Below are 21771 nucleotides of genomic sequence, written 5' to 3'. Positions count from 1 at the left end.
AGACAAGAGGTCTGTTCAAGGAGAAGGAGTAGGGGGAGGTGGAGTGGTCAGTAGGTGTTTGGCAGCCCAGCCAGAAGAGTCTTGTGGGGGGGGCCGCTGTATCAAACCTATTGAAAAATGGTTCAAGGTCATTGGCCCGGTCCACACAGCCCTCCAACCCCATGCCACCAGTCTTCTGGAACCCAGTGATGTTTCTCATACCACTCCACACATCCCTTGTGTTGTTTTGCTGTAGTTTATTCTCCAGCTTTCTCCTGTATCTGCCTTTTGCTCCTTGATGCAAGTTTGAGTACCCCCTTTACTCTCCTGCACCTCATCACGGTTGCCACCTCTGAATCGCCCTCTTCTTTTCATTCAGGATGGCCTTAATGTCCTTGTGATCCCCGGCTTATTGTTGGCTAACAGGTAACAGTACGAGCAGGGACATTGCAGTACCACACAGAAGTTGATATAGTCCGTGATGCACTCTGTAAGCCCAATCAATGTCCTCCCGTGGGACCTCACAGAGTGCAGGCCAGTCAGTCACTCCAAAGCAGCCCTGCAGTGCCTCATAAGCCTCCCCGACCACCCTCCTCATCAGTCCTGTGGTCGTAGGCTTCCTCTTCACCAGCGGCACATAGCAGGGTTTGAGGTGAACCAGGTTATGATCTGACCTGCCCAGAGGGGGGAGAGAAGAGGAGATGTGATGCATCCTTAATGTTAGCATACATCAGGTCCAGGGTCCTCTCCTCTCCTGGGTAGGACAGCTCACATATTGCTTTTGAAGGTCGGCAGAACTCTATCCAAGGTGACGTGGTTAAGTCTCCCGAAATGATGATGAGGGCACTGGGGTGTTGAGTCTGGAGTTTGGAGATGGTGGTGTGGACGATGCTGCTGGCAGATGTTGGGTTTGCAGAGGGAGGGATGTACGTACAACAATGATAACATGCGGGATCTCTCTAGGCAGATGGTAGGACGAAGTCCAACGGCAGCAGTTCAGCATCGGGCTACAGAGCTGTTCTTTAATGGTGATGTGACCAGGATTGCACCAACTGCTGTTTACAAAAAACGGCAACCCCCCCCTCCTTTCCGCTTACCCGCTCTCAATACAATCCCGGTCAGCTCGGATGGTGTGGAAGCCATCCACAGAGACTATATGGTCCGTAATGTCCCTGTGCAGCCCTGTCTCAGTAAAAACACATCAGGCTGCACTCCCGGTACTCCCGGTGACATCCGCGTCAGCGCTGTCAGCTCGTCCATTTGTTGCTAAGAGACCGCACATTTCCCATAAACACCGAGGGGAGACACTGCTTAAATCTTCTCCTATCCATAAGCCCTTCCCGTCTCGACCCTCCTCTCATCCCACGACATTGTTTCCCTCCTCTGCATCCCCGGTGAGCTTTCCTCCAGAGTTCAGGTGGGATATCAGCTGGTCTGTCCACTATGCCGGTCGGCATTAGCGCAAACAGCTGTTCCCCGGAGTAAACAAAGGCAGCTTGTTGCTGCGGCATAAAAAACAATCACTAAAAAAGCACTAAAACCCTCAAAAGCAGCCTCGTTAGAGAGGGTAGGACTTCACCGGGTTAGAAGTGAAACAAACTAGAACGAACAAAAGTATTAAAAGTTAAGAAAGTTAAAAAAAGCGAACTCAAAGGCTGGAGCAACGTAACCGGCAGCCTGCAGCTTTCGCACACGCGCATGCGCGTGCACGAAATAATGAGGTGGTTGCTGGCAATGCACTTAGAGAGCAAGGCATGAGCATTACACAAATGGGCATCACTGTTAATGTTACAGAGCCATGGTTGTCAGCAAGCCCAGATGGGGTAATTGACTCATCTGTGCTACTAGAAATAAAATGTCCCGTCCCAAGTAAACTCCATTCTACCCTCTTGGATCAGCTTGACCATACCTGCAGTGATATCAAGCTAGTAGATGGAGTACCACAACTTCAGAAAACAGGTAGCCGAGGATATTACATGCAGGTACAAATAGGTATGTTCTGTGCCGGTCTGAAGATGGCCAAACTGTTTATCTGGAGCCCAAACGACACAGTTATGTTCACTGTACCATTTGATGAGCCCTATGTTCTGGAGAGGGTAGGACATCTGAAGAGATTTTATTTCTCAACAATGTTGCCCCAGCTTGTAGATGAATTTGTTGGTCAGCGACTGAAACTACACAACAGATATATGAGCATAATGAATTCATAAAAAAGCAACATTTTATGCTGCAGCTGCTGCTGCTGTTAACAGTATGAATTTTTTTTTTTATGCAATCAATTTCATATATGCTGAGATTAAGTATTGTTGTAGATAGGTGAATATTACAAAGTAGTGTTATTAAATCAGTTTAATGTCACATATTGTGTAATCAGTCTTTCTGTAAACAACAAATATTATACAAAGAGTAAATATAAACAGTACAAATTACAAAAGGAAGCAAGTGTCAATATGAAATATACAGGAGCAATTTATGTAGATGTACAAAGTAGTGTTATTAAATAAATTTCAGGTCACATATTGTGTAATCAGTCTTTTTGTAATCAAAAAAACGTGTAGGGAGAATCGACCCAACAACCACTCCAGGTGCTGGCTGTCTTAGGATCTTGAACTTGAACCACCGCTCTGGTTGGGAACTATAGTGTGTGTGTGTGTGTGTGTGTGTGTGTGTGTGTGTGTGTGTGTGTGTGTGTGTGTGTGTGTGTGTGTGTGTGTGTGTGTGTGTGTGTGTGTGTGTGTGTGTGTGTGTGTGTGTGTGCGCGCGCGCGCCCTACCCCTACCCCAACAGCATCAGAACACAACCGTTGTCACCTATCGCTCACAGATGAGATCACCCTTTAAGTTGGCTAGGGCCGCACAGATTCTGAGGATTTTTTCAATTTTGGGCGTCATGTTTATTGGTATGACATGAGACAAGATCTTATATACTTTAAGTCGCCTAATTGCTCTCTCAACATGAATCCACACATTTGCAATCCTGCGAGTTGCTGTGACTTGTTTCTCAGTTAGCTGAGAACCCCCTCTAGTGAAAGCGGGCAGAACCAATTTGACCCTTCTTTCAAACAATAAATCACGAATTAAAACCCACGATCTGCCATGACTTCATCTCCAGGCCTCAAATAGTCCAAGATACCAGAGTTCATTGTGATAAACTTGTCACTGGCGCGTCCTCCATATCCACTTGAGATAAACATGATTAAGCCACATGGGGCAACAACAACAAGGTACTTGATCATATTGTGCGAGTAGTAATGGCTGTAGGACTCTCCTCTAGAGTCAAGATTTTTCGCCTTCTGTAACAAACTTTCGCTACAGTCGATGACACAGGTGGTGTTGGGGAAAAAGCGCTTGAATGCAGTTGGCATGGTGGCCTTAATGGTTTCTTTTGGAAGCCAGATAATAAGAGGGCGTAAGACCTCCTCCATTTTATCGATCCAGAAAGAGATGACCTTACTGGCTACACTCTGAGACACATGAAACTGCCTACCAAGGTCACCAAGCACACGATTCAATTTCAATTTGATCAGTGTCATTAGTATCTGATCACGCACTGACAAAACAGAAGCCCTTTCAGCAAATCCTTCTAAGGTGGAAACAAGAGAGTTGAAGGTTTCCAGTGAGACTCCAGTGTAGAGGAACGAATCTGCATCACTCTGAAGCATGGAATAGCTGAAATCTTCAGTTTGTGTTGTGGCATCTTCGGCCGTCTCCTCAACACCCTGCTGTTCACCATAGCTGTGGTCCCAGAGCGATGGATCTTCCCACTGGCTGGAAACAGTGCTGTGTGATGGTTGTTGTGGCACCTCAGGTATGCCCTCATCCTCCTGGTGAAAACGGCCGTTGGCCGTTTTCACACCTAACCGTGCTCAAATGGCCCCATTGTTCTCTGGCCTGCACTCACACTAGGCCATCTGGCCGTGGCCGTTGGCCGTCGCAACTGTGGCCTGGCCACGGTAGGCTCTTGTACATGCGTCATCACGTCGTAAGTAACACGTCATCACCAAGCGTCCGCTGCATGGACCATAATAAAGTCTGCCGCCAGTCAGAGTTTTAACAACAATGGACAACAACACAGAAAACACAGTTTTCTGAAAACACAGAGCACGGTTAGGTGTGAAAACGGCCACGGCCAGATGGTCTAGTGTGAGTGTCACTAATGATGTCACTACTTATTAACATAGAATACACATACATGACAGCACACAGCATTACTGGAACAGTCCCTTTATTTCCAGAAAGTGCTCTTTAAGTACTTTAAATACTAAAGTAAAAACTACAAGTATGAAAATATTTTGGTGTGGATGACACACTCCCAGTTACCATTCTTTTAGGCAGTGACACTAGCCAACAACCCATCACAAATAAAGCACCATGACTTTGAATAACTTAAATTAAGTCTCATTATCTTACTTAAAGACAAATTAATATATGGTTGCGGGTTAAAGCATTAAAAGTTATTCCACAACATCATAATTAACCACAAAACAAATAAAACAGGTAGGCAAGGCAAGGCAACTTTATTTATATAGCACTTTTCATACACTAGGCAGACTCAAAGTGCTTCACATATAGACATTGTCATGCAAAGAAAACATATGCAAAGAAATGAGTAGAATAGAAAGTGCAATGTATTTAAGATCAGATCAACAGTCTCTCTGGTAACCCCCGTCGGGACTCCAACCCGACCTAAAGGAATTTGGTACCCACGTCGGGACTCCAACCAGACCTAAAGCCCAGTTCAGACCAAAGATTCACCTTGCAACGGCTTGCAACTCGCAACTCCTTGCGATTCCTTGCGACGAGACGGGCTGCAACGTTCTAAAACTGGGCCGTTCACACTGGCTGCAACGCGCTGCAACAGGCTGTGACGCTAGGTGGTTTCCATAGCAACTGTGAACGCTCTGGCACAGCTGAGAGCCGCAACATCATAATTTGCGTAGGTTAGGTTAGATTAGTTAGGTTTGCGATTAGTTAGGTTTGCAATTAGTTTTATTTTTATTTTACTTGAGAGTAGGCTAGAGTTACTGTGTTTTGTCATTCTCTACTACATCTGCATTGGAGTAAATAGCTGGAGCTTACAGTTAGTTTTGATTACCCGTTGTTGGATACATTGCATTTTCCGTTAGTTGAATTTCAGTTTGATCTGTCTTTGTTCACCATCGGCTCAACTACTACTTGGAGATGGATAACTTAATTATAAACAGGCCTAATTATGTTAGTGAGAGTGAAATGGTCGCAGTTTTTGCCGTGGCCTTAATCATGAAAAGGAGAGTCGGCGAGTTATAAAGCCAAGAATATGGAGCCGCAGTTGGGTACTTCAGCGGCAGAAACAGGGTGCCTACACCAATCTGTGTAGAGAGCTGGAAATCGGGGATATGTCAGCTTTCACCAATTTTACACGCCTGTCCCGGTCCTATTCCATCATCTGGAGGATCTGGTGAGGCCTTTAATTCAGAAGACGAACACAAATTACCGGGACTGCATTTCAACCAAATTTAATTACCGAATTAAGTTCTCCTCCCTCTCCTCGGACCAGAAGTCTGCCATCTTCGGATCTCTTTATGCTGGAGTGGACAGTACGGTACCGGGACGGAGTAAGGCCGTGACGTACAAGTTGTTCTGTGCTGTGATTGGCAGAAGAGGAATAGTTAAATCGCCGCGTTCTAAAACTGGACCTTGCGATTTGACATGTTCAATCTCTGGCGACTCCTTGCAACTCCTTGCGACGCCTTGCAACTCCTTGCAACGGCTTGCAACGACCCGTTCACACCGCCCCTGCGACGTTCTAAAACCGTCTCGTTGAAAGCCGTTGCAAGGTGAATCTTTGGTCTGAACTGGGCTTAAAGGAACTTGGTACTTTCTCTGGGACTCCAACCTGGATTCTAGTCAATTTCTATTCTAGGCTAGGACTCTATTCTAAGACTCTAACCCAGATTCTAGGACTCTAACCCAGACAGACGTCGGAACTCTAACCACGAACCAAAGGCCTTATTCTGGGAATCTAACCTAGACAGACGTCGGGAATTCATGTCTTTCTCTGGGACTCCAACCTGACCTAAGGAACTTGGTCCTTTCTCTGGGACTCCAACCCAGATTCTAGGACTCTAACCCAGACAGATCTTGGGTCTCAAACCCTTATCCTTTCTCTCTGGTATCAGATCATGTATCTTTCTGGTAAAAATAGAAAATAAAGGTAGAGTTAAAAAGGCATTTTAGAAAGTAAAAGAAAACCTATACAAAGAAATGAGGAAAAATAGAAAGTGCAATGTATTTAAGATCAGATCAACAGTCTCTCTGGTACCCATGTCGGTTCTCCAACCCGACCTAAAGGAACTTGGTACTTTCTCTGGGACTCCAACCATCTGGCTCTATTCTAGGACTCTAACCCAGATTCGAGGACTCTAACCCAGACACACGTCGGGACTCTAACCACGAACCAAAGGCCTTATTCTGGAACTCCAACCCAGACAGACGTCGGGACTCTAACCCAGACAGAACTCGGGTCTTTCTCTGGGACTCCAACCCGACCTAAAGGAACTTGGTCCTTTCTCTGGGACTCCAACCCAGATTCTAGGACTCTAACCCAGACAGAACTTGGGTCTCAAACCCTTATCCTTTCTCTCTAGTATCAGATCATGTATCTTTCTGGTAAAAATAGAAAATAAAGGGAAAGTTAAAAAGGCATTTTAGCAATAAAATAGAAAATAAAGGCAAAGTTAAAAAAAAGCTTTTTAGAAAGTGCAATGTATTTAAAATTTAGCAGAAAGCTAAAGCAAACATAAAAGTCTTCAGTCTTGTTTTAAAGGTGCTCAGAGTTGGTGCAGGTCTTAAATCCTCAGGGAGTTTATTCCAGCTATTTGTTGCATAGTAACTAAATCCCCAGAGTAAACATGTTTCGTGTTTACTCTGGGGATAATTAACAGATTGGTCTCAGAAGATCTTAGTGTTCTAGGGCCCTATTTTAACGGTCTGAAACGCAAGTGGGAAGCGCAAAGCGCAAGTAGCTTTGTGGGCGGTTCTACGGCGCTATCACTATTTTACAGGCGGATAAATGACGCTTGCGCCGCGGCACAAGTGTCAAAAGGGTTGGTCTGAAGCAGCCTAATTACCCGTAGGTGTGGTTTGGGCGTAACGTGCAACAAACCAATGAGAGTGCCAGCTCCCATCCCCTTTAAGAGCCATGAGCGCATTTGAATCGGACGAGTTGATATTTTGACAGCGCGTCTGCAGTCTCCGAGAATTTCAAACTGCAAATGGTTTAGTTTATTGCCAAATAATATGGCCTAATTCACACATGGAATATACTGAGTCCTCAAATAAATTTCGGCAAAGAAAACGTATGATAGTCTATAACATATGGGGCCCTATTTTAACGGTCTGAAACGCAAGTGGGAAGCGCAAAGCGCAAGTAGCTTTGTGGGCGGTTCTACGGCGCTATCGCTATTTTACAGGCGGATAAATGACGCTTGCGCCGCGGCGCAAGTGTCAAAAGGGTTGGTCTGAAGCAGCCTAATTACCCGTAGGTGTGGTTTGGGCGTAACGTGCAACAAACCAATGAGAGTGCCAGCTCCCATCCCCTTTAAGAGCCATGAGCGCATTTGAATCGGACGAGTTGATATTTTGACAGCGCGTCTGCAGTCTCCGAGAATTTCAAACTGCAAATGGCTTAGTTTATTGCCAAATAATATGGCCTAATTCACACATGGAATATACTGAGTCCTCAAATAAATTTCGGCAAAGAAAACATATGATAGGCTATAACATATGATATGCGGTAACTGTGGTTCTATTTAATGATATACGCAATCAGGGTGTCCGCGGAGGTCTTAAAAGTCTTAAAAAGTCTTAAATTCATTTTTCTAAATTTAAGGCCTTAAAAAGTCTTAAATTCGTCAAAAATGTCATACGCTGGTCTTAAATAAATAACTCGGAGGTCTTAAATTTGTCGGGGCAGGACTATTTTATTTTTTAATTTTCTCGCGGGACTTTTCGGGAAGGAGATGTAGAGAGGCTACTTTCTTGCTAGCTGCATATATATACGGATGTCTGCGCGCTTGCTAGCTAGTCTGCAACAATGGGGAAATGCAAGTTCAACGTCAGTTGGCTGCAAGACGTCCGTTTCAGAGGTTGGCTAGCGTCTGTTGCCAACCCAGAAGAGGCCAGATGCATTCTGTGCAAAAGTACATTTAAGCTCGGCACCATGGGGATTAAGGCTGTCCTCAGCCATATGCAGAGCCAAAAACACAAAACCTCTGCCAGGAGCCACACACAGACCCCAGCAATTTCTACATTTTGCATCTCTGCCCCGGCGCCACCGCCGCAGACGGTCCGCGCTGCTAGCACTGACCTGAGGGTAGCATTTGGTGCGACACCAACGCTGAAAGCGGAGGTGTTGTGGATTTTGAACACAGTGGTCAAGCACCAGTCCTACAACTCAAATGAGGGGATAGGAGAGCTCTTCGGTATGATGTTCCCCGACTCTCAAATCGCGAGCACCTTTACGGCCGGAAAGGACAAAACGGCGTATATAACTCGCTTCGGACTAGCGCCGTTCATCCGCAACGAGCTAATCTGCAGCGTCAACAAGGCTGATTTTGTGTTGATGTTTGATGAGACGTTGAACCACGCCACTAAGAGCAAACAACTTGACGTGCACGTCCGATATTGGGTCGGAGATCAAGTGCATTCCCGGTACTTGGGCTCACAATTCATGGGACACGCAACAGCCCGAGATTTACTGCACCACTTCAAAGTAAGTAATATAAATTTTTTTCAATGATTAATTGTGAACTTTATATGCATTTGGGCAATTTCATTATGCAGGCCTATTCAGTATAATGGTCGGCCTAAAATAGGGAATGATGACATGTGTGTGCGTGTGTGTGTGCGTGTGCTTGGGGGCCGTATATATAATTATGTGTGCGTGTGTCTGTGTTTGTGTGTGTGTGTCGGCATGTGTGTGCTTGCATATGTGTAATGCAATTACATATTAAAAGGTATAATGTGGCTGTATGATGAATATAAAAAGCTTGCAGCTTTGAGTGTTATGTTTGTGTGTTTATACATGTGTGTGTGAGTAAAGGAGTTAAGTTCATACATGTGTGTGTATTCATGCTGTGTAGGCTAGTAATTTCTACCCCATTATTTTTTTAGACTAACAGAGATGGGGACATAAGAGAAGGGAGAGGGAGTGGATGGATGGAAGAGGGAGAGAGTTAATGTTAACTGAGGATGAAATAAATTAAACTGAACCATTGGCAATCATGTCATTATAATCATAATCAACTTCTTTCTCAGGAGTGTGTGAAGGAGCTGAATCTGAGGAACATGGTGTCCATCTCCATGGATGGACCCAATGTAAATTGGAAATTCTTTGAGCTTCTACAGCAAGAGCACGCTGAGCAGTATGGTGGTGTCCAGCTGGTGAATGTGGGTAGCTGTGGCCTCCACACCCTACATAACGCATTCAAATGTGGATTCTCTATGTGGCAACTGGAGAAGGTAAGATAATTATAACTAAGAGAAATCTTTCATTAGTTTCACTAGGGAAATTAGTTTCACACATGGACAATAGAAAGAATATAAATAGAGCTTGAATTTGATTTAATGTTATTACAGATGTTTATTACCATTTACACATAATGTACATTAACCGTCAGTCTCGGGATTTGCTCAGGATGTTGCTTTGGTTACCCGGGCAACAGCCCATTTGCCTCCTTGACTCAAGTTGCCCCTGTGAGAAAAAGATATCACTGTCACTGTGTGGTCTAATGGGCGGTGCTGGTTTTACAGTCTGATATGACAGGGGGAATGGGCCTGCAATATATTGCTCCTTTAAACAATTTTAGTGAAGAAGTCCCACCAGTGCTATCAGTGTGTGCATGGGTGGGTAAAAGTCATTCTCCATCAGAGATGACGGTTAACTCATCATTCCGCTCTCTTCCACCAAGGTGTTGAGGGGGATGCACTACCTTTTTCATAACACACCAGCAAGGAGGGATGACTTCATTGCCCTCACCAAATCCTCAGTCTTCCCGCTACCATTCTGTGGGCATCGGTGGATTGAAAACCTGCCAGTTGTAGAAAGGGCCATAGAGGTAATAGTAATTAAACGTTATTTATATTATAGCACTCTAACAAAATTACAAGGTGCTGCACAATACGATAAAATAGACGTGCATGATGAAATAATAAACACATACATGATGAAATATTAAAGGTATGGCCTTCACTGGTGACATACGTGGATGCAGTGCGGACAAAGAAGGTTCCAAACCCTGGAACAGCCTCATTTGACACCATAGAAGCAGCCAAGCAAGATCCACTCATCTTGCCTAAGCTACAATTCTTCATGGCCATCTCAAGGACGTTCACTCCCTTTCTGACGAAGTATCAGACTGACGCACCAGTCATGCCATTCCTTTGCAAGGACTTGGTGGAGTTGTTCCAGGTAATCAAATTAATAATGAAGAATCAAGAAGAAAAGAAAAACAAGTTGAGCGTGTGTGGGGCATACTGTATGTGTGCGGGCATGCGTGTAGTAGGCAAAAATGGGAGACGCTGTTTGGTAGCTTGATTCATGAAACTCGTCCCTAATCAAAACATAAAATGACTGAAAGATTATGTTTTTGCTCAGTAAAGGTCACTCATCATTATTTATACTTTCTTATGGTGATGTTAAGAGATTATTTTAAATAACTAATATAGAAATGTTTATCATGGTTAATGTGGTTATCAAGGTACCTACCCCTCTATGTAACAATTCCTATTACCCTTTCAGAGTATGCTTAGGCGTTTTGTCAAGAGGGAGCATCTCCAAAACATCACTCCAGTGCAGCTGGTGAGGCTGGATGTGGCTGACCAAAAGATCTGGGTCAACTTGAAGGAAGCTGACATAGGCTTGGGTGCAGAGGCAGCCCTGAAGGTAATTTAGATGTATTACTTATTACTTACTTTCTATCAAATGATGCTCCATATCCACCAGGCAGGAGAGAATGCTGTGTTAGGCCATTCAGCTGTATTTACAACACATTACCCATCTGTCAGGACCTCCAGAGAAAGAACAGCATAGGAGAGCTCACTGCCCTAGAGTTTAGGAAGGACTGCGTGAAGGGTATGTCAAATATCCTAAAGAAAGTCCAGGACAAGAGCCCCCTGAAGTACCCTATTGTGAGACAGGTGGCATGCCTGGACCCCACAGCCATGTACTCCGACCCGGACTGGTGCCAGGGAAGAATGAGGAGTGTAGTGCAGAAATTCCTGCAAGACAAGCAGTTGTCCAGAGGTGTCGCTGCTGGTATGAATAGTTCATAGAATAGTTTTAATGTTGTTCCTGATTATAAGGAACAATTGGACATAAGACCATCTGCTTATCATAATTAATCATCTAAATAAGATTTCACATATTTCCTTTCATCTGTTTTATTTCAGGTGATGTGATTATCCAACAGTTTGGGAACTTCATGTCTGTCGAGGCTAAAAGTGAGAAGTTTTTGTCCTTCCGGCCCATCGAAACCAGGCTTGATGTGTTTCTGCATGGCTTTCTCAGCCAACCCTACCCTGAGCTTTGGGGTTTCTGTCAGAAGATCCTACTGTTATCCCATGGGCAGGCAACGGTCGAGAGAGGCTTCTCGATAAATAAGGAGGTGGAAACTGTAAACCTTAAGGAGGACGGTGTCATTGCCCAGAGACTGGTATGTGACTACGTTGCCGTTTGTGGGGGGGTTGTCAATGTCCCTCTCACCAAGGAGCTGCTGACCTCGGTGGGATCAGCAAGGTCAAAATATAGAGAACACCTTGACCTGGAAAAGAGGAAGAGCCAAGGTGCTGCACAAGGGCAGAAGAGGAAAGCTGCAGAAGAACACGTCGCTGAGCTTAAGAAGAAAAAGAAAACTCTCCTGGAGGTATGTGGCTCTCTGGAGAAAGATGCTGACCTGTTTGCCGAGCAAGCTGAGGGTAAGTCCGGCACCTTGATGGCTCAGCTCATAACGAAATCAAACATCCTCAGGAAGAGATGCAAGGAAAAATTAAGTGAGCTGAAAAGGATTGAGGCAGAACTGGAGATTAAGGCCACAGAACTGAGGCTCACCTGAGGCTCATTGTGTGTGTGTGTGTGTGTGTGTGTGTGTGTGTGTGTGTGTGTGTGTGTGTGTGTGTGTGTGTGTGTGTGTGTGTGTGTGTGTGTGTGTGTGTGTGTGTGTGTGTGTGTGTGTGTGTGTGTGTGTGTGTTAGGTTCATTCGTTGTTTTTTTTTGTTAGAGGTTTGCAGCTGCACTTGTTATTTCGTGAACCACAGAGCCAATGCTGTTTGACTCAATTTACTAAATTTGTTTGTGTATTTTTGTATATTATTTTGTAAACTTCTTGTTCGGAAACATGCACTTGTTCTTACAGTTTTTGAACCAGAGAGCACTGAGTATCACTTTATGTTCAATAAACAGACAAAAAGTAAACTTGAATGAGTCTCATTGAGTGACACACATGCTACGCTTGGGTTGTAATACAGCGGGATCCCCCCGACCATCGCGGGTTTAAGGTCTTAAATTTCATTCAAGGTGGTCTTAAAAAGGTCTTAAAAAGTCTTAAATTTGACTTGCTGAAACCTGCAGATACCCTGGCAATACATTATAAACATTGTTTCTTATCAGTATTGTATGCTATCCTAATATGCATGTGTCCCCGCGGTAATAGACATTGCCATTGATTGTATTATGCGTTACGTGTTTAGTTTGCCCAAGTGAAGGAGTTCAAGTACCTCGGGGTCTTGTTCGCGACTCGCGAGTGAGGGAACTATGGAGCGTGAGATTGGCCGGAGAATCGGAGCAGCGGGGGCGGTATTGCGTTCGCTTTACCGCACCGTTGTTCCGAAAAGAGAGCTGAGCCGCAAGGCAAAGCTCTCGATCTACCGGTCGATCTTCGTTCCTATCCTCACCTATGGTCATGAGGGTTGGGTGATGACCGAAAGGACGAGATCGCGGGTACAAGCGGCCGAGATGAGTTTTCTCAGAAGGGTGGCTGGCGTGAGAAGCTCAGCCATCCGTGAGGAACTCGGATTAGAGCCGCTGCTCCTTTACTTAGAAAGGAGTCAGCTGAGGTGGTTCGGGCATCTGGTAAGGATAAGAAATACCATGCAAATTCGATTTAAATTAAGTGAAATTTCGAGGTTGGAAACTGGGCGCCTTACAGAGCACACACGCGCGCCCGCATTCATTCATTCTTTTTAACACTCACTCGCGGTAAAACAATGTTTTTCACGATCAAATAGGCCTACTCATCAATCCTAAAAGTTATGGGCATGTAGGCCTACACGATGTCTGTGTCAAGAAAATATGTGTTTGCTGTACGGTGTTTGCAGATGCATTGATTTAAAAGTACAACTTATTACCGCTGCATCAGCTGTTCTTTCCCAAATAATTTACCAAGAATGTGCGGCTGCTAGGTAGATGAGAGAAGCAAAGTGTATGCGCGAGGTGCACAAGCAATCCGTATGCATCGCATGCGCATGTATGCATGCGCCCTTAAAATAGCGTCTGAACAATGCGCCACTGACTTTAAACCAGGTATTTCCTGGTCAGTAGCGCAATGGTATTCAGAGACGGCAAAATACCGTTTGTGCCAGAACACGCCTCCTCCTACCGCCGAACCGCCCCTTGCGGCGCATGATCAATCCCTAATTTACCGGCGAGTGGCGCTGGTGGGAAAAGAACGCTCTGCGCCAGTTGTAAACTAGCAACGACACATGCGCCAGTGACTAAGTCACTTGCGCCGGATGCAAGATAGGGCCCCTAGAAGGCTTATGTAGTGGAAGCATATCAGTATATATATATTTATCTATAAATATTTTGGGCCTAAACCATGTAGGGGTTTATTGGTTAGCGACATGATTTTAAAATCAATTATCTGACCTAGGAAGCCAATGTAACGATTTAAGAATTGGTGTAATATGTTCAAATTTTTTGGTCTTTGTTAGAACTCTAGCAGCAGCATTCTGAACAAGCTGAAGCTTCCTTAGAGTTTATTTTGGGAGACCTGTAAGGAGACCATTGCAGTAATCAAGCATATTTTACATTTCACCTTATGATCTCCTATTTCTTTAAAGTATTTAAATTCTTCGCTGCGCTTTGCTTTAACCGCCATCTCTTAACTTTTTGAATTCTGGCGTGCCTGCACACGGCACGGAACGCGCCACACCGAAATGGATACATTTAATTTGCTTTGTGCCCACGGCATGCATTTGTGGCGCCGACAGAAAATTTATACATTTGCTTCAGGAAACTTTGTTTGTGTGTGCATATGCAAACTCGAGTTTGCCTGTCCACCAACCGAGTTCATTTGTAATGAGGAGTACTCGAGTAATCGATTCCTCACGCCCATCCCTAGTATACGCAAATCCTGGTGCGTTCCTAGTGGGTATACGGCGTATACCTGCGTATCACGTAGACTACACCACTGGTTGATTCTGATACAAAGTCGCCAATGGAAACAAAGTAGTTCCTATTTTGTAGGTAGGATCTGAACCAATTTAACGGCGGACGTCGTTTACAACTTTAATAATGGCGTCTCAGTGCTGTGCAGCGGTCAAAATTCTGATTGGAAGGCGTCATAGCAACCAGTTGATACCAGGAAGTGATTAAGTTGCTGGAGGACAACTTTCTCAATGATTTTACTTATGAAGGGAAGATTTGATATTGGTCTGTAGTTGTTAATAATAGAGGTACCTTGGCTATCAAGGCTTTTGGGAAGTTGACTGACTGGAGATAGTTGTTAACTATCTGCTGTATGTCTATTGCTAGGCAGTCAAACATTCTTAAAGAGGTTGGTAGGTAAAGTATCAAGGCAACAGGTGGATGGCTTTAGTTGTGTCACAGTTTCCACAAGATTTTTAGAGTCTATAACATTAAAGCATGCCATCCCTACCACGTCACTTTTGCCTGAACAGGGTGGTAGTCCTACATTTTTGTTTGAAGGGGAGATATTGATGGCTCGTCTGATGCCTTCAATTTTATCAGTATAAAAATCTGCAAACTCATTGCATTTCTGCGTGGAATGGAGATCAGGTAGAATTTGTGTTGGAGGGTTGGTCAGTCTGTCCACAGTTGCAAATAGGGTTTTTGCATTATTAGTATTGGTTTTAATGATATTGGAGAAAAATGTTTCTCTCGCAAAGATGCATAAAGTTCTCTAAAAGATCATCAGCAGAACATGGGTTGGGAGGTGGTAGCAAGGAGATGGCATTTTTTAAAAGTACATTTGATTCTTCATTGATATACAGTTTTTTGAGAGTATTTGATTTTGTCTGTATGTCGGGAATGAAAGATATATTAAAGAAAACACAAAAGTGGTCAGACAAGGAAGGATCAGTAACAGAGAGATCAGAAACATTGAGGCCCTTTGGTTTACCAGGTCTAGAGTGTGCCCCTTACAATGAGTAGGCTCTTTCACATGTTGAGACAGTTCAAATGTGTCCAAAATGGTAAAAAGTTTTTTTGCACACTTGTCATTTACATCATCAGTATGAAAATTGAAGTCACCAGTTATAACTAGACAGTCAAAGTCTGTGGAGTTGCTAGACAATAATTCTGTGAGGTTGTCTAAAAAATTTGCAGAGTATGTGGGTGGCCTGTAAATAATTAATAGGAGAACTCTGGGCAAGCATTTCGATACAGCACAAAGTTATTCGAATGATGATTCGAACCAAATAACATCTGTTTCCCCTGAATAATACAAAAATTTTAATACAGCAGCAACCCCTCCACCTCTTTTTCCAGATCTACATGCATCAAAAAAGTTATAGTTTGGAGGAGCTGTCTCTATCAGAACGGTTGCACTGTTATTTTGTTCTAGCCATGTTTCATTTAAAAACACAAAATCCAGTTTAGAGGTGGTAATAAAATCATTAACTAAAAATGATTTGTTATTAAGAGACCTAACATTAAGTAGACCCATCCTGATGGTGTTGTTGATAGGCTTTAAGGTTGTTTTTGGTTTGGAGGCAATAGGTATGAGATTTGTGAGGTTAGCATTGTGTATAAGTTTCCCTTTGTTTACTCTCTTAGTGGTTACAGCAGGAATGCAAAAGTTGCCATGTTTCACGTTGGCAACCTTGGGTTCAGCAGATTATGCAAAGCTTCCTTTATACTGTGTCTACGGCTGAACCCTTTTTTGTCTCAGTAATACTCAGGACTACTATCAGTACAGGGGGGGGGCTGGGGCGCCATCCTCTTGGGTGTTATCAGCCTGTGGCCATGACGTGGCGATGCCATCATTGACACAGATGCAAGTTTGATGCCAACATATTCCAGTTTCTTAAATTCAGCTGGAAATCTCAAAGGGAGGAGACAGTGGAGCTGGAGTTGTTGTTGTGGCTATGGGAGAGAGGAGGCTGGAGGTCATCGTCGATGGGGGAATGCAGTGGAGGGGGGTGGCCGTTCCTCGCCAAGCCAGCATCAGCGATGGGGGAAGGCACGGTGTCCATGGTGTCGGGCAGGCTGTTGTCTCTCTTCAAGGTCTGTGGTCTGTCTGCTATCTGTGTGTCAGATAGTGGCAGAGTAGATGTGTCGGGAAGGTTGTAGTCTAGCTTCTTTTTAACCTGTGCTCTGACTGTGGCCTGTGCGCCAGACCTTGGAGATTTGTGGGAGAGCGAGAAGAGAAGTTTGTCCCTTAACAGTTTTGAGCCTAACCTGTTTGGGTGTAGGCCATCTGCTCTGAAAACATATTTGCGCCCCCAGAGCAAGTTGAAATTGTCAATAAAGCCCCTTCCTCTTACATTGCAGACTCTGGAAAGCCAATGTATTCAGTGCAAGTAGACGACTGAATCTGTTTATTCCCCTGTCAACTGCTGGTATGGGTCCACTGATGAATGACTTAATGTGTATTTTGTCCAGTGTATCCAATAGATCAGCGTAATCCCTCTTCAGAAGTTCTGACTGTTCTCTTCGAATATCATTAAGTCCTGCATGCACAATAATCTGTGAGATTGTGGGGTTTTCCAATATGTAGGCTAGTTTCCGGTTGATATCACTAACCATCACATCTGGGAAGTAGCATGTTTTGATCTTCTCACCGGTTATATCCTTGATGGTTGAGTCTCCTATTATCAGTGTGTCTGGTTCATCTGCTTTCTGTGAGATGGGCCCTTGTTGGCTTGAGGTGGCGGTGGCAGACGCATGCGCAGCTCGCCTCCGTGGCGACTGGTTCTTGTTCCATCTCTGTCCGCACTGTCCGTCCGGACACATTTCGGGGCTCAGGGGCGCACGGGTGGCCGACGCATGCGCAGCTCGCCTCCATGGCGACTGGTTCTTGGTCCGTCTCTGTCCGCACCGTCCGTCCGGACACATTTCGGGGCTCAGGGGTGCATGGGTGGCCGATGTATGCACAGCTCGCCTCTCTGGCGACGGGTTCATGGTCGGTCTCTGTCCGCACTGTTTGTCCGGACACATCTCGGGGCTCAAGGGTGCATGGGTGACAGGCGCGTTCGTGGACTCTTGAAGTGGCAGGAACCGGTTCTTCAGCGGCAGGGTTAACTTCAGTGACGGGCTAATCCGGCTGATACATGCAACTTTAGCTTTGGGTAGCTTAGCATTTGGCGTTGAGTGAACTTGTTGATTCACTTTGGTATGTTATTTTGGCTTTGCTCCGAATCTGTGCCAGTGAGACGCAGCTGGAACTGTCTCTCTCTTGTCCAGCTTCGGGAAGGATACAGTGTAGCTTTGATCATCTTGCTGTGTATTTGTCTGAGTTAGCTCAGCAAACTCACCCATCGGTACTGTATCCTGGAGGAATGCTTTGCATTTTTCTAATGCTGCTTGTCTCGTTTCAAATAAAGCCACTGCCTGTCGCAGTTTGGTGCAGTCTGTGCATTTCCCAGTCTCCGTGCCTGAGATATCCGAGTACAGAGGCATGTTGGCGATAGAAAAGTCCATGGCTTTTTCTGCGGTCTGATCCGGGAGTCATAAAATGTGTCAAAATGTATTGTTGAATCGAGCGATGGAGGACGACGGAAACAAACTATATATTGTTAAGTATTATTATCATGAAATAAAATAAAATGAAGTAGATCTGAACGATGAATTAAGTAGTTTTTTTCAATGCCTGGCGGAGCTTCGGGAAACATGACCCCTCTCTCTGCTACCTCTTATCTTAAATAAATAAACATACAATTAAACAGTGATTCTAACCCCCAAACATCTTGTCAGATAACACGGGCCACAACTTTTTTTTAGCTTTCCTGCTAGAATAACATTTTTATCAAACATCAATAAAAGATCACTGATCGTTTTCTGTTGGTTTAGGAGCCTGCCTCTTTGCCGCTATTCCGCGGTTCTCACAAAGTCCCTTATATTCTGGACTGTTCTGTGTGTCAATGCAGGACCTTCTACCTGCTTACAGTGACTGCACTCATTTTTTGAAGCCGGTTTTCCTTTACGTATCGGATCTTTGCAGCCACCTCAACCTTGGACCACACTTTCTTTTTAGCTCTTCTGGACCCATGTTCTTTGCCAGAATCTTTTCCTGGAAAATATGCAAAGTAGAAAATAGATCACACAAACTGGCCAACATATTTAGTTTTCGTTTTGAGTTCAACCATTGCCACAGAATGACAAGAAGAAATTGTTTACCAGTTTCTGTGATGACAATTATTTATAACATAATATTATATAAATAATATTATATATTATTTTATATAAGGTTTTCAGTTGATTGCTCACTTGAATTACACACTTTTACAAAATTGTTGACAACCTCTTTGCTGTTCGGTCAGTTTAAATGTACCGTATTTTCCCCACTATAAGGCGCACCGGAATATAAGCCGCAGCAGCTAAATTGAATGATGTGTACATATATAAGCCGCACTGGACTATAAGCCACAGGTGTTTTAATGTTTAATTACCATTAGGACTGGCCCGAATGCCATTTTTCAGGCTTCGAATACTCGTTGGTTTTTCCGAGCGAATGTTCTTCGAATACTCGTTCCAGAAAAAAACACCATCAAAAACAACATTAATAATTCCTATATACTCCCTGGAACCGATTTTGACAGTATCTGCATATTTTGTTGAAGATTGAATAGCTTTTGAACGTTAATTAGTAGGCCCAAGTAGGTTGAAGTTCCTTAGTTTTTCCCTGTGAAAGCGAACAGCTGTTGTTCCGTTCCAAATCAGCTGTCCTCTGCCATCTCAGCCCTTACGGGAGCTTTTCAATTCATCCTGGAACGTGCATCTTTTCAGGGAATTTGTACAATTAATCCAAAACAAATACCGAATATTGATTGTCTTATGTGTCCATATTATATCCATTATATTGTCCGGGTATTCCCAAGACGCTCACGCTCTGCAGCAAGCCAGTCACAGTTGATTGGCGCGGCGCTGTGCAGCGAACGTAAACAAACAACTAAGCTAAGGTTAGCATTTCGTCGAGTATTACTTTTCCTCCCGAGATCCCGCTAATGTTGTGTTATAAAGTAAAGGGAAACAAGATATCTATTCTTCCTCCACCTCTCTCGCTTCTCTGCTTGGTGTCGCTGACGCTTATAGTTTGTATCCCTCGCTCTGGTAACGTCACGTACGTGAAAAAAAACAACAAAGCTCCGAATACTGATTTAAGCTTTGAATACAAATTTTCCGAGTGGCCGTTAGCTGTAAAAATGCATAGATAAGCCGCACCGTTATATAAGCCGCAGAATCGAAAAATGGGAAAAAAGGCGCGGTTTATAGTCCAAAAATACGGTAGCTACATTTACATCAACATTAGATAAACAGTATAGCAACTGAGCATGAAAGGAACGTACAAACTTTTTTCTTCGATATATTTAGTTTTGTACACCATGTTCTCCTTTTTAACACACTGTATAGTCTATCTGTTACGTCCTTTATCTTTTCATCCTCCAACCCTAACCCTTCGGATCTGTTTGCTTGCTTGCTGAACAATCTAACATCATAAGCTGATAATCAACACTGCTTGAAAAGGAATTAATTCAATGAGGATCATGTTTTAGACCCGGCAACCCAACATCTCCCTCCATCCTGGAGACCGGAGGCTTTGGGATGCTGCCTTGACTGGCCGAGGTGTCAGTGGACATGGCACTTTTAAAGCACTAATGGTGCTTTGTATTCAAACTTGGCATACCTTTAGAGAGAGGGGCAGGCTCACTCACTGTGGAGGACTATAATGGCACTACTTCTGCTAAACACATAAAAAAAGAAAAAAACATTTCTGTTGATCTTGTCAACAGAAACAACCAGTAGTGAGGTGACTCAGAGGTGAAGTTACCTACCAATATATCCAATTTCAGATTCTGGATCGTTGTCCTGGTCTGAAAGCAGTTCATCTCCAGAAAAATGCTCCTGAAATGGGGAGAAAGCTAATTATATTATGTGCTGGACACTAAGAGACAGTTTAAGAGTTCAACAAACCTTAAGTGGATACTCACCTGTGATGGGTCTTTTGTATTTTGTCTGAGGAAGAATTTATGCCAGACCCCTAAACAAACACACAAACACAATTAGAATCATACATTTTAACATTGCAGGTTTATTTAAGTAGTTCTACATTCATAGCACTGAAGTGATCTAGGATACACAAAAAGCTTGTTTTTTTACTATTTAAAAGATACTTGATTAATGTTCATTCACATCAAAGTGGAATACAAAGATTGATTCAGATAATCCTCAACCTCATGACACCAACACAGATGTCCGTGTCAATGAGGCAAAATAAAATATCTTGGTAACCCTTCCTTTTACAGCCCCCTAATTACTAGGTATTTACCCGGTACATACATGGTAAATTATAGTGTATTACTGGGTAATTACCACTGGTAATAAGAAGGTAAATACAGAGGTAGTTACCCGGTAAATACATGGTAAATCATAGTGTATTACTGGGTAATTACCACTGGTAATAAGAAGGTAAATACAGAGGTAGTTACCCGGTAAATACATGGTAAATCATAGTGTATTACTGGGTAATTACCACTGGTAATAAGAAGGTAAATACAGAGGAATTATCCGGTAAATTATAGTGTATTACTGTGTAATTACCATTGGTAATAAGAAGGTAAATACAGAGGAATTACAGCTGATGTACCAAGTAAAACCTCCACTATTACCCATCAACTCAACTAAGTAGTGTGTGAGTTGTAACTGTTTTAGGTTGGTAATAACTCCGATATTGTGTACTTCCTAGGAAATTAGGCAACCAATTCTTAGAAACACCTATTATCCAAGGTTTATGTTGGTAACAGCCCAAATTTAATGATGTATCTAGAAATTAGCATAGTACTTTCCAATAAAATACTTTTTCTTAGTTATTATTCATAGCTACACCCATTTAGAAAGGGTTTATTCAGTTTATTCAGGAAGTTTTCCTCTAGTGTCATGGTACATCTTCTTAAATACTGGGTACAAAGCCGTTTGTTTCCATGGTATTACCAGGTTCTTACCATATAATTTGTAATACATTATTCCCTTTTCCATGCAGTCAACACAAACTTGTACCATGTACGTTCTGCGACGTTACCAAGTAAAACACGACAATTTACCCAGTAATTAAGCTGAAACTGTACTGTAAAAGGAAGCCTTGTTTGTTTCCATGGTATTACCAGGGTCTTACCATATAATTTGTAATACATTATTACCTTTTCCATGCAGTCAACACAAACTTGTACCATGTACGTTCTGCGACGTTACCAAGTAAAACACGACAATTTACCCAGTAAGTAAGCTGAAACTGTACTGTAAAAGGAAGCCTCGTTTGTTTCCATGGTATTACCAGGTTCTTACCATATAATTTGTAAT

At 43.4% G+C, this 21771-nt stretch overlaps 2 protein-coding genes across 3 annotated transcripts in view; both read left to right on the top strand.

Annotated features, from left to right (window-relative positions):
- Positions 1-21771, top strand: part of LOC130381763 (activin receptor type-2A-like) — an 82269-nt gene that overhangs the window by 49994 nt on the left and 10504 nt on the right. The gene's annotated exons all lie outside the window — the stretch shown is intronic.
- Positions 7994-11367, top strand: LOC130381762 (uncharacterized). The gene is made up of 6 exons (XM_056589518.1): positions 7994-8730; positions 9276-9479; positions 9929-10075; positions 10198-10428; positions 10759-10902; positions 11025-11367. Exons 1-6 carry the CDS (start codon positions 8053-8055, stop codon positions 11289-11291), a joined length of 1671 nt encoding a protein of 556 aa, XP_056445493.1. The 5' UTR covers positions 7994-8052; the 3' UTR covers positions 11292-11367.

The sequence above is a fragment of the Gadus chalcogrammus genome, chromosome 4, assembly GCF_026213295.1.
Source record: "Gadus chalcogrammus isolate NIFS_2021 chromosome 4, NIFS_Gcha_1.0, whole genome shotgun sequence".
NCBI classification, from domain to species: Eukaryota; Metazoa; Chordata; class Actinopteri; order Gadiformes; family Gadidae; genus Gadus; species Gadus chalcogrammus.
This window is presented reverse-complemented; position numbering and strand designations above follow the sequence as displayed.

What these genes read in the sequence shown, in the direction of transcription:
- LOC130381762 (XM_056589518.1), top strand. Translation starts at nt 8,053, where the DNA reads ATGGGGAAATGCAAGTTCAACGTCAGTTGGCTGCAAGACGTCCGTTTC. An exon ending in TTGTAGAAAGGGCCATAGAG is followed by an intron (nt 10,076 to 10,197) that starts GTAATAGTAATT and finishes GAAATATTAAAG; the next exon opens with GTATGGCCTTCACTGGTGAC. An exon ending in GTGCAGAGGCAGCCCTGAAG is followed by an intron (nt 10,903 to 11,024) that starts GTAATTTAGATG and finishes CCCATCTGTCAG; the next exon opens with GACCTCCAGAGAAAGAACAG.